This window comes from Aedes aegypti, chromosome 1 (assembly GCF_002204515.2).
Source record: "Aedes aegypti strain LVP_AGWG chromosome 1, AaegL5.0 Primary Assembly, whole genome shotgun sequence".
NCBI lineage: Eukaryota > Metazoa > Arthropoda > Insecta > Diptera > Culicidae > Aedes > Aedes aegypti.
This window is the reverse complement of record NC_035107.1, coordinates 235,608,630-235,621,952: the sequence shown is the minus strand read 5'-3', so window position 1 is coordinate 235,621,952 and position 13,323 is coordinate 235,608,630. Positions and strand designations below refer to the sequence as shown.

Sequence of the window (13,323 nt, the reverse complement as noted above, 5' to 3'; positions counted from 1 at the left end):
TTTTATATATTCTCTATGAAATCCAACCTTAGACTCAAAAAAATTGTTCACGAATGCCTCTTAGATCTTCCCCAAAACTCTTTCAAAGATCATTTCAGAAATTCCACTAAGTTTCTTCTGTAGTTTTTGCAGAATTTACACAAAATTACTATTTTTTTATCATTGTGAGCAATTTGATCAGAAGCTGCAAAGATTATCAAAGGAGTTCTGTAGGAATTATTCCTAAGATTTTTCACAGATTCGATCAGGAATTTCACTAGGAACATCTCCAAATATTACATTGCCTTAATCAGGAATTTCCCGAAAAAATTTTGACCTTCAAAGTTCAACGTTTCATGCAAAAAGGGTAAAGAAGTTGTGTGTAATGATCGCATGATATTCGTTGATATATTTTTAAAATCGTTCGCCTCCTCTGATGGAAATCCTGTCTACGTCAATAGATATTACGAATGTTATTTGGTCGGTGTTCAGATTGACTGGACCAAGTGTTTTTTAATAGTTTCAGAAAAACGTACCTCAGATATTCAAAATAAGGTACCGCGGGGCATGTGGGTAAATGGGGTAAGTGAAAACAATTGATATATTTCACTGAATATGTGAAATAACGTTTTGAACTCATGCGTAAACCTTTGAGGCCATTAAGAACATTACTATAGGTAAGATATTTCTGAGATTTTTCAGCCATTATTGCATAATAGAGCGAAACATTGTTAACCTGTCAACTGTTACTCCGTAACAAGTTGGCAGCGTACAATCTTATTTTTACATTTTCAGTGGAAAAAAGTTGCGGAAAATAATTTCCTGTACCACTTCTTAGTTGTCCTCTGTGACAGTTTCAAACTGCAATAAAAAAAGTTTTAGAATTAATTCGACGTAGACCTAAAAATAACTAAATTTAAACACCGTCAATTTTCTTATCAGGTGGGACAAGTGAAAAGTTTATCATTAGAGATTGAATTTGTGTTTTCTCTTTAAGTCGCCATAAGTAAACATGTTTCGCAATTATCATAGAAAAACATAACGTGCTGATAATTCAAGAAACACTATACTCAAGCGTTAAAAGCTATTAGAAATCATGGAACTTCTCTAAAAGATGTTGTCAAACATTACAATATTAATATGTCTACTTCGTGCAGCCAATTAAAATGAAGACGTTGACTGAAAAGTTGCAATATTAGAGAACACATGGAAATCTCGTGGAATGTCTATGTAAAGCTAGTTCAAAACATAAAAATGGGATATAGGTCTATCCACATATAAACGATTCTAAATACGTTATTGAAGGATTCCGTTTGATTTCTCCCAAAGAGTTATCCGACGTCATATCCGACTTTCTCAAAAACAAATAACGAGCGGTGGGAATGCGATTGCTGTCCTATTATGTAAGAACTAACATTGGAAATGTTGCAGTTAAAATGTTGTCGAATCATTTCAACTAACATAACTGAACAGAAGAAAATTCAAGTGAAAAGAATACCATTTTCTTTGTTTACATATTACTTATGTTATTGTTCATTGGGAAGCCTTAACAAATATTAAAGCTTATAGAAATCGTGGATATAACTGTTTATTTTTGAATTTATTATTCAAAACGGTAAACTTTTCACTTGCCCCACTTTTGGGGCAGGAGTAAGGAGGACATTTTTCAAAAACTTTTTCTGTATTTTTTGCTTTAATTTTTCATAAAAATCAATTTCAGCATGCTGCTTATATTTGGTGGGAGTCAAGCTAAAAAATATACACGACCTCATTTGTTTCAATTTAAAGTCTCTAGAATTTGAAGAATCTCAACTATGCGAATTCCATTACCCACTTGCCCCACGGTACCTTATCAAAATATTTGCATTATTTGCTGTATTTGCTTATCTATTTCATGTTACATCTGTATCAAAATTACTTTAGAATAATAAGAATTTATGGAATCCTTAACATATCGTTAGAACGCCAAAATATCATCTAGTCCGATCTGTCTGAACACAGACCATTCAACAGCTCAAAAACCATAAAGCAGCTTGTAAGGTTGGTATCTGAGCTGAACTCAACAAGATGGGTCCGTGGAAGCTGATCGTCTGTCTTCACTGGCTGATAGCCAGAATTCAGGATACATAACAAATATCGAATGAGTAGAAGGGGTAATATACCACAGTTATGAGTGATGAGCATTCTCAATGCCGTTTGCAAAGTGTAATCCCACTAATTTTAACAGATCCAGTCAATTTGTTTGCTTCCTGAATGACATGACTTTGTAACATGATTTCTCTCGCAAATTGTACCCTGAACCGTTTTGTCTCAAAATCCGAACAGACTATATTATTCCGAAAACTCGGTTTTTTGTATGACGATTTGGTTGAAATGTTTCGCTGAAATATATCATCAAATTCCCAGCAAATGGCAGTCAGTTGCAATTCAATTTTAAACGTCTTCCAATCTATTTTATACCTCGGGAGTAGTGATGATTCTCTGATTCGAAACCAGAACTAGCTCAGATTATTCATTTGAATACGACTCACTTGTGCTGTTCGGAATTGGAATCAAGGTGTTCGGAATATGAGACAGGATGAACACAGTGTTTGGCATTTGAATCAAAATGTTGTTCTATACTTTTACGTAAAAACAATACTAAACAAGATTAAATAAATAATTTTATCAGCAAACCCAACAGCTAACAGTTAAACATTGTGGAGAAATTAAATAATTTCATAAGAGTAGTGTTTGATCCTTCGACCTTGACGCTTGTTTCCACGGGGGCGAGCGATGAGGGCAGGATCATGTCGCGCGTCGTGTTCGCATCGTAGTGAAGAAGTGCCACGATCGCTCATTAGTGTTTGATGTTATTGATCGCGTCGCTTGCTCTTGCGAGGGCGAGCGATGAACACTTGATGCGTAAAATGTGATTATCGAATTATTTCGTGAATCCGGTTAGGCGTAATAATACCATAGATCGCATCACCAAACATTGGTGACTCCCAGATCTTTACCTTATACCACTAACCCAATATCCTTTCCACGACAACCGTGGAGATGCAGAGGTGATCTCGATCTCTAGTAACAACGGTAGTCACAGTAACATGCCTTCCCTTCCCCCGATGACCGTAAGGACGTGGCCGGCGCCGTTATTGACTTTTAACGTTTGAGTTCGATTTGTGAAAATTGAGAATGGTATGCTAATCCCAAGTCCTATTCATTAAATCTCTGCAACTTCGATTGTTCTGGTCAATCAAGGAGTAGCAACTACGAATTGTACGGTCATCTATGCTTATGCTAAATTAAAATTTTCATAAATATCAGCTAATTTATGCCTATCAGGTGCATTTGAAGTCACTGTTTGCTTTAAGTGTGGAAAATCAAGTATTCAGAGGGTGGCGTCCAACCATTTCGCCTTGAAGCATTTAAATTCTAGGAATCCTTTCGCAATTTTTCTTTAAATCCCACACTACTCAGTAAGGGTCTACCCCGTTTGGTATAACGCCGTTTGGCATACAGTCGTTTGGCATAACAGCTGTTTGACATAATGTCATTTGGCATAACGGTAGTTTGGCATAATCGCCATTTTGGCATAATAACCGTTTGACATAATTATAAAAAAAAAACATTGAATTGGGTCAAATTCCTTCTATTAAGCAAAGCGGTGTGGATAAACTGCTCACGATCGTATATCCCGTTGTCAGTTATTTGACTTGCTGCATGATCTTGCATATGTTTCCAACAATTATCGGAAGGAGTTGGATTGGATTATCGCAACGGTAAAAAATACAACACTTGGATTTATCAATTTAGTAGTACAAAGTGATGTTCCTGCCTAACTTCATTTGTTTTTATGTATTGAAAAATGTGGAAAACATACATACATTGCAATAGAATCCTTGCTAATTGTTCACATAATATTTAGTCAAAGCTGAAAGTAAACGTTTTCAGCAAAAAGCATAAGCATAAGCATAAGCATAAGCATTGATGACCGTACAATTCGTAGTTGCTACTCCGTGATTGACCAGAATAATCGAAGTTGCACAAGGAACCAACAGATGTAGCTTGGGAATAGCTTTCCATCTTCAATGTACACTTTCGAGAACTCCAAGCATTATAAAGTCAATAACGGCGCCGGCCACGTCCTTACGGTCATCGGGGAAAGGTGGGATTATTAGTGTGACATCCATTGTTACTAGAGACCGAGATCACCTCTGCATCTCCATGGTTGTCACAGGGAGGAATTTGTTAGTGGGGAGGGTTCAAAAGCTACATAATCAGGATTCACCTTGGTCAGTGATGCGATCCATGCAGCCTTAGTTCAAACAGTCACCTATTAGTCACTACAGACAACGTGTTCCTAAAGTAAGTCTACACTTTCAGTGTCGAACCATTCAAAACGATTTGTGTAATGAAAAATGTTGGATAAAAGGTAAGGTATGTGTATTTGAATACTTTTTAAACAATTACAATAGTTTTTGCCGACACTTATTGTGAAAAAACATTCATGTTTTGTTAAAAAAATATATACATAAAAGTGACTTTTCTATCGTTGTCATGATTAAAAAGTGTTTCACAATAAAATATACATTAAAAATGAAAGCATGAAACGAGCTCACCAAATTGATCCTTCATCCCTGACTAAGCAGCCATAAGCAACTTTATCAGCATACTTGATATGCACACGGCGACGCAAAAACCGAACTAGCTTGCTTGGGCCTTCAAATGCACTGCCCAGCAAACAAAACACGTGGCAGAAAAATAGACGTCTCACCGGCAACGCAAAAACCGAACTAGCTTGCTTGGGCCTTCAAATGCACTGCCCAGCAAACAAAACACGTGGCAGAAAAATAGACGTCACTCCGGCGACGCGAAAACCGAACTAGCTTGCTTGGGTCTTGAAATGCACTGCCCAGCAAACAAAACGCGTGGCAGAAAAATAGACGTCACTCCGGCGACGCGAAAACCGAACTAGCTTGCTTGGGCCTTCAAATGCACTGCCCAGCAAACAAAACGCGTGGCAGAAAAATAGACGTCTCACCGGCAACGCAAAAACCGAACTAGCTTGCTTGGGCCTTCAAATGCACTGCCCAGCAAACAAAACACGTGGCAGAAAAATAGACGTCACTCCGGCGACGCGAAAACCGAACTAGCTTGCTTGGGTCTTGAAATGCACTGCCCAGCAAACAAAACGCGTGGCAGAAAAATAGACGTCACTCCGGCGACGCGAAAACCGAACTAGCTTGCTTGGGCCTTCAAATGCACTGCCCAGCAAACAAAACGCGTGGCAGAAAAATAGACGTCACTCCGGCGACGCGAAAACCGAACTAGCTTGCTTGGGCCTTCAAATGCACTGCCCAGCAAACAAAACGCGTGGCAGAAAAATAGACGTCTCACTGGCGACGCAAAAACCGAACTAGCTTGCTTGGGCCTTCAAATGCACTGCCCAGCAAACAAAACACGTGGCAGAAAAATAGACGTCACTCCGGCGACGCGAAAACCGAACTAGCTTGCTTGGGTCTTGAAATGCACTGCCCAGCAAACAAAACGCGTGGCAGAAAAATAGACGTCACTCCGGCGACGCGAAAACCGAACTAGCTTGCTTGGGCCTTCAAATGCACTGCCCAGCAAACAAAACGCGTGGCAGAAAAATAGACGTCTCACCGGCAACGCAAAAACCGAACTAGCTTGCTTGGGCCTTCAAATGCACTGCCCAGCAAACAAAACGCGTGGCAGAAAAATAGACGTCACTCCGGCGACGCGAAAACCGAACTAGCTTGCTTGGGCCTTCAAATGCACTGCCCAGCAAACAAAACACGTGGCAGAAAAATAGACGTCACTCCGGCGACGCGAAAACCGAACTAGCTTGCTTGGGCCTTCAAATGCACTGCCCAGCAAACAAAACGCGTGGCAGAAAAATAGACGTCTCACTGGCGACGCAAAAACCGAACTAGCTTGCTTGGGCCTTCAAATGCACTGCCCAGCAAACAAAACACGTGGCAGAAAAATAGACGTCACTCCGGCGACGCGAAAACCGAACTAGCTTGCTTGGGTCTTGAAATGCACTGCCCAGCAAACAAAACGCGTGGCAGAAAAATAGACGTCACTCCGGCGACGCGAAAACCGAACTAGCTTGCTTGGGCCTTCAAATGCACTGCCCAGCAAACAAAACGCGTGGCAGAAAAATAGACGTCTCACCGGCAACGCAAAAACCGAACTAGCTTGCTTGGGCCTTCAAATGCACTGCCCAGCAAACAAAACACGTGGCAGAAAAATAGACGTCACTCCGGCGACGCGAAAACCGAACTAGCTTGCTTGGTTCTTGAAATGCACTGCCCAGCAAACAAAACGCGTGGCAGAAAAATAGACGTCACTCCGGCGACGCGAAAACCGAACTAGCTTGCTTGGGCCTTCAAATGCACTGCCCAGCAAACAAAACGCGTGGCAGAAAAATAGACGTCTCACCGGCAACGCAAAAACCGAACTAGCTTGCTTGGGCCTTCAAATGCACTGCCCAGCAAACAAAACACGTGGCAGAAAAATAGACGTCACTCCGGCGACGCGAAAACCGAACTAGCTTGCTTGGGTCTTGAAATGCACTGCCCAGCAAACAAAACGCGTGGCAGAAAAATAGACGTCACTCCGGCGACGCGAAAACCGAACTAGCTTGCTTGGGCCTTCAAATGCACTGCCCAGCAAACAAAACACGTGGCAGAAAAATAGACGTCACTCCGGCGACGCGAAAACCGAACTAGCTTGCTTGGGCCTTCAAATGCACTGCCCAGCAAACAAAACGCGTGGCAGAAAAATAGACGTCACTCCGGCGACGCGAAAACCGAACTAGCTTGCTTGGGCCTTCAAATGCACTGCCCAGCAAACAAAACGCGTGGCAGAAAAATAGACGTCTCACCGGCAACGCAAAAACCGAACTAGCTTGCTTGGGCCTTCAAATGCACTGCCCAGCAAACAAAACACGTGGCAGAAAAATAGACGTCACTCCGGCGACGCGAAAACCGAACTAGCTTGCTTGGGTCTTGAAATGCACTGCCCAGCAAACAAAACGCGTGGCAGAAAAATAGACGTCACTCCGGCGACGCGAAAACCGAACTAGCTTGCTTGGGCCTTCAAATGCACTGCCCAGCAAACAAAACGCGTGGCAGAAAAATAGACGTCTCACCGGCAACGCAAAAACCGAACTAGCTTGCTTGGGCCTTCAAATGCACTGCCCAGCAAACAAAACGCGTGGCAGAAAAATAGACGTCACTCCGGCGACGCGAAAACCGAACTAGCTTGCTTGGGCCTTCAAATGCACTGCCCAGCAAACAAAACACGTGGCAGAAAAATAGACGTCACTCCGGCGACGCGAAAACCGAACTAGCTTGCTTGGGCCTTCAAATGCACTGCCCAGCAAACAAAACGCGTGGCAGAAAAATAGACGTCACTCCGGCGACGCGAAAACCGAACTAGCTTGCTTGGGCCTTCAAATGCACTGCCCAGCAAACAAAACGCGTGGCAGAAAAATAGACGTCTCACTGGCGACGCAAAAACCGAACTAGCTTGCTTGGGCCTTCAAATGCACTGCCCAGCAAACAAAACACGTGGCAGAAAAATAGACGTCACTCCGGCGACGCGAAAACCGAACTAGCTTGCTTGTGTCTTGAAATGCACTGCCCAGCAAACAAAACGCGTGGCAGAAAAATAGACGTCACTCCGGCGACGCGAAAACCGAACTAGCTTGCTTGGGCCTTCAAATGCACTGCCCAGCAAACAAAACGCGTGGCAGAAAAATAGACGTCTCACCGGCAACGCAAAAACCGAACTAGCTTGCTTGGGCCTTCAAATGCACTGCCCAGCAAACAAAACGCGTGGCAGAAAAATAGACGTCACTCCGGCGACGCGAAAACCGAACTAGCTTGCTTGGGCCTTCAAATGCACTGCCCAGCAAACAAAACACGTGGCAGAAAAATAGACGTCACTCCGGCGACGCGAAAACCGAACTAGCTTGCTTGGGTCTTGAAATGCACTGCCCAGCAAACAAAACGCGTGGCAGAAAAATAGACGTCACTCCGGCGACGCGAAAACCGAACTAGCTTGCTTGGGTCTTGAAATGCACTGCCCAGCAAACAAAACGCGTGGCAGAAAAATAGACGTCACTCCGGCGACGCGAAAACCGAACTAGCTTGCTTGGGCCTTCAAATGCACTGCCCAGCAAACAAAACGCGTGGCAGAAAAATAGACGTCTCACCGGCGACGCAAAAACCGAACTAGCTTGCTTGGGCCTTCAAATGCACTGCCCAGCAAACAAAACACGTGGCAGAAAAATAGACGTCACTCCGGCGACGCGAAAACCGAACTAGCTTGCTTGGGTCTTGAAATGCACTGCCCAGCAAACAAAACGCGTGGCAGAAAAATAGACGTCACTCCGGCGACGCGAAAACCGAACTAGCTTGCTTGGGCCTTCAAATGCACTGCCCAGCAAACAAAACGCGTGGCAGAAAAATAGACGTCTCACCGGCAACGCAAAAACCGAACTAGCTTGCTTGGGCCTTCAAATGCACTGCCCAGCAAACAAAACACGTGGCAGAAAAATAGACGTCACTCCGGCGACGCGAAAACCGAACTAGCTTGCTTGGGTCTTGAAATGCACTGCCCAGCAAACAAAACGCGTGGCAGAAAAATAGACGTCACTCCGGCGACGCGAAAACCGAACTAGCTTGCTTGGGCCTTCAAATGCACTGCCCAGCAAACGAAACGCGTGGCAGAAAAATAGACGTCTCACCGGCGACGCAAAAACCGAACTCGAAAGTAAACGTTTTCAGCAAAAGGCCACTAATAAGGATTATCGGCTGCACACGACACACGACGCGATGGACCAATGCACGAGTTCACTAATTTGACGTTTGAGCTGTGCCAAATTCACTCGTTGCCATGGTCACATAAATGACACGGCACCGCTAAAATATCGGGTAATGAACTCGTGTATCAGTCCATACGAAAACTTTTCACTTCGAAACAAACAACTCAACATTTACGGTTGCTATGTGCACATAACGACGATCGAGTTGAGTTGCTCAAAAGCAACTCATGATCTAGCTCAATATCAGTAGGCTGTCTCGCTCCTTGGGTCATACTTCTAATCATTCATTGGAAACCAAAGTTTTTTTGGAATTGCATCATACATGACTTCCGGGGTTATTATGTTCGGGATATTAGGGATTTGGAAAAAAGGAACATGGTTTTTTTTTTATGACGCATCTTATGGTCCTGCATATGACTGTACACACTAAGGAAAATTTACCGACTTCGGTGATTCGTTTACCGGAATCTCAACAGCTTAACCGTCGGGAATCGATTCGGTAAACGAAAAAAATTACCGACACATCTGAAAATAAGGACAGGAGCAGCAACTGTCAAATTAACCGACTGATCGATAAAGTTCACCGAGTGGTTTGTAATTTACTTTACAGAATAACTGTATTTTTATTGTGGAGGCGGGTTTGTCTTTATAAGAAACGACAAAAAAACATATTTTCTATTTCATATTTATTACGCGTTGCAAGAAAAATTATGATTCCTGATAAATCCAGAGCTATTGATCACCAAATTTCCTCCAAAATCATCATAGTCACAGATGACTTTGAAGAATATTAAAGCTGTTTATATTGTGGCTGCTGTCATCGTGAAATGTATGATTTCAACGGATTTCGATGAATTCCTCCGTTGTCACATAGGTCAAAGAGATCTCGGTAGTTTGAATCCCCTAAATTTATTGCATCATCAAGCCCTTCAGCTATATTTGCTTAATGTACCTAAAACGCATGTTTAGCTCTCATTTTAGTCTGTCTTAGGAACCGTTCTGATAAAGCAATAGTGACACAATCCCTAATGTAAAGTGCGGTTTCTAACTACTTTGGTCTCGAACGTTGTTGCCCATGGTTAAGGCGAAGTAGGCCGTCATTGAAATTTGTACGCGTCGTTGATGATTGTTGCTAATTCATCTGACGATTTTGAATCAAAGAAAATAAGTTGGTTTTGCCCTCACACACCTGAAAATGTATCAGCATACACAATGCATGTCAGCGCGTACAGTGATACTTTTTCAAGTCAATATAAACTATCAAGACTGAGTTTTATCACTTTGAAATGCAAGCTGAAAAGTCATCATTGTTGCCAAAACAAATGACGGGCTACTTAGCCTTAAGTCATATACATGGCGGACCATAATTTACAAAACTGAAACATGACTCATATCCATCAAAGTATCAATTTTGTAGAATCTGTTAAGTAGAGAATGCTGTTTGTCTAACCACATTCCACACTTCACATAAAATTTGGTGCAAATTGTCAACGGGTTTGATTGTGCTCCAAACCGCAATGCTTACTATGGTTCATTTCCTCTATGCGGGGATTGCTCACTGCGCGTTATTTCCGCGAAGCAATCCAAATTTTTAAATTTCCCCGCAATATATAGGGTAAATCGCCAAATGTTGAACGGTTAAGATAGACGTTTTTTTGTTATTTAATTTTCATGGAAATTTTAATAGAAAGGTTGCTAAAAAAGCATTCAACACCGTAGACAATTGTTTAACATTATTTCTGTAACATTTTTAGCACGGTAATGTCCATTTTTAATTGAAAATATATGTATATATTTAAAAAGATAGTTCTATACTCAATTGTTGAACACATACATAACCCATCTTATCCTAATGTTGAACGATTGTCGCTAAATGTTGATCGTTTTACTCCCGCATTCATTCAACTTGCAAGTTCGCGCTCCTCGTCGGTTGTGAGGCCAGGGTTAGGTCCGCGAAGCACTTTCCCTGACCACTCTGGGCTGAAACGGAAGTGAATCGTCCCCTACGACACTCCAGAGACTTTAGCGGCTTCTACTAATGTGCATTATTTTCGACATTACAGCATCAATCGCGAGATTGAGGTTATACTCCGGATAAATCGGCTGCCGATGCGTAATTTCAATCATGGTGTAAACAAACAAACGGTGATGGCATTGATGCCATAGTGAAGATAGTGAAATTCGAATAAAAAAAAAGAATCAGAATGGCTATGGGAATGGGATGCAATTAATTATACTTTTCTGAATCGCGTTTTTCACCATTGTAACATACACCATTATATGATTTTTTATAATAATTATTCAACAGATATCTAAAGCAAAAAACAATACTATATTGTGTAATGCAATATTCCATTTCAATATAGGTGGGTACGAAAATAAAAAATCTGGCAATACTGTTGATGAAACCAAGCCTTTTATGTTATGCTAGTGTTCAACAAATGGAAAATGTACGTGAAACGAAAGTGCAATTGAAAATGATTTTATGTAATTAATAGATACGAGTAAATTGTACGGATGTTTAGAAAATAACTAAAGTAGACTTTTACTGATATCGTGAATAGGTGCTTAACCCAATATACGTAGTATGTTTTACCACACAGCTTATTTCATAGCAGCCCCAGCTTAAGTTATTTTCTTAGAGAATTGAAATTTTCGTTCCACCAACCGATAAAAATTTTCAATTAATATTTCGTTTCAGAAATTGATGTGCTAATTAAATTTATTGTGTCCAATAGTACAGCTAACTTACAAAATAATCTGTATAATTTATTGAAACTGTTTGTAAATGGTTCAATTTCCTGTTTTAACATGGTTTGTACAGATCGTTCAACATTTGGGTAGCGTTCAACAATTAGCGAATTACCCTATTTTATTGGGAAAAATCATTGTTCGGCATAATCTTCCTCTTGTTGAAGCTCGCGGTAATCCGGTAAATCTGTATCGCGTGGCCAATAATCATACATCTGCCCGTGCTTCAGCAGATATCCATGTTACGATGTACAGTTTCCTTCTGCGAAGCAAGACATGATTTCACGATTGCAGATATTCATGCGGTAGGAATCGAGCTCTTCAATCGTTTGCCTTATATGGAACAGCGTTCGATTGAAAGTAGTCATACCTTACTACTATGCATCTGAAAAAGAAAACATGTTTTGCCTTGTGAATAAAGACACCGAATGATTTCTCTTCAAAAAAAAAACTTACCTTCTAGCTTTGCTCCTTCTATTTGGCATATATTATCTTCACGAATTAATAAAATCGTCACAAAACCACTTAGACACATCCAATCAAAACACAAGAGCTTAACGAAAACATAATATGGCGGATTTGACGATTCTCGCTGTCCATGTTACCGATCTCGGTAATAAGGGACATGATTTACGCAAAATTCAGCTAATAGCTTTACGGATTTCGGTAGTATGGCTGGTTTACTGGTTTATCAGTAAAATATTTCACCGTGTTCGTTAAATTCATGAAAATTCGTAGACCTTTCGACTTTTAATTTACAGATATCGGTAATCGCGCTATAAAACACCGAATCATCAGTAAATTTCTATATCACCGAAATATTCCGGTAATTTATTTTACCGAACTCCGAGTGTCTGGTTAACTGTGTACCACTGCAGTATATGTTTTTTCAAATTATGCCAAACGACTATTATGCCAAACAAATTTTATGCCAAACGATTATTATGCCAATCGACTTCATGCCAAACGAGGTAGACCCACTCAGTAAAATATACAAAAACTTGAAGTTGAAAATTTCATATCTTCTAAAGATAGGGTACAGATGCTACTTGGGCACTTCCATGATTCACTTTGGCATGGGTGGTTTTTCTCGGCCGAATTGTCTGAAAGTTTGCCATAAGAAGCATTCCAATACGACGCATACTGTGGTCAAATATGAGCTCTGTACTTTTCAAAAAACCCCACTTCCGAAGTGAATCAAAAATGCCAAAAATAGACTCCTATTTTCTTTTGAATCAAACTTCGTTCGACTTTATCGACAAACCTTGGGTCTAATCGAATACGCATTTCACAATTTTGTTATTTCCCTTCCCATCTTTAGAACTCCCGGAAACGTCCTTCACCCGGTCTATCTCCAACCCGGAAGCGGTGATGCGACGGCGGCGGCAGCAGAAGCTGGAGAAAAAACTGCAGCAGTTTCGATCCCGGGACGGTGGCCCAGACACGGGTGGAACGTTGAAAATCTACGGCGAAAGCCTGTGTCGAGACGTCCCCTACAAAACGCTACTTCTCTCGATACGGGACTGTGCCCAGGCTGTGGTTCGCGAAATGCTGGCCAAGTACGGGATGGACAAGGTGGATCCGCTGCACTACTGCTTGGTTCAAGTGAGTTATCGTAAGACAATGTCATTTGCCAGGGGGATTTCATGGATTATTTATTCTATTGCAGGTCAACAGCGACGGCTCCGAGTACATTCTGGACGACGACGAGTGTCCGCTGTCGATTCTGATGAACCATCCAACGTCACGAG

At 41.5% G+C, this 13,323-nt stretch overlaps 1 protein-coding gene across 11 annotated transcripts in view; it reads left to right on the top strand.

The window, feature by feature from the left end:
- LOC5564681 (afadin) overlaps positions 1 to 13,323 on the top strand; it is a 331,635-nt gene that overhangs the window by 136,068 nt on the left and 182,244 nt on the right. For all 11 annotated transcript variants that reach the window (XM_021837294.1, XM_021837293.1, XM_021837291.1 and 8 more), the window contains 2 exons: positions 12,894 to 13,177; positions 13,242 to 13,323. In XM_021837294.1, coding sequence (XP_021692986.1) covers positions 12,894 to 13,177; positions 13,242 to 13,323 — 366 coding nt within the window. The remainder of the gene's footprint in view (positions 1 to 12,893; positions 13,178 to 13,241) is intronic.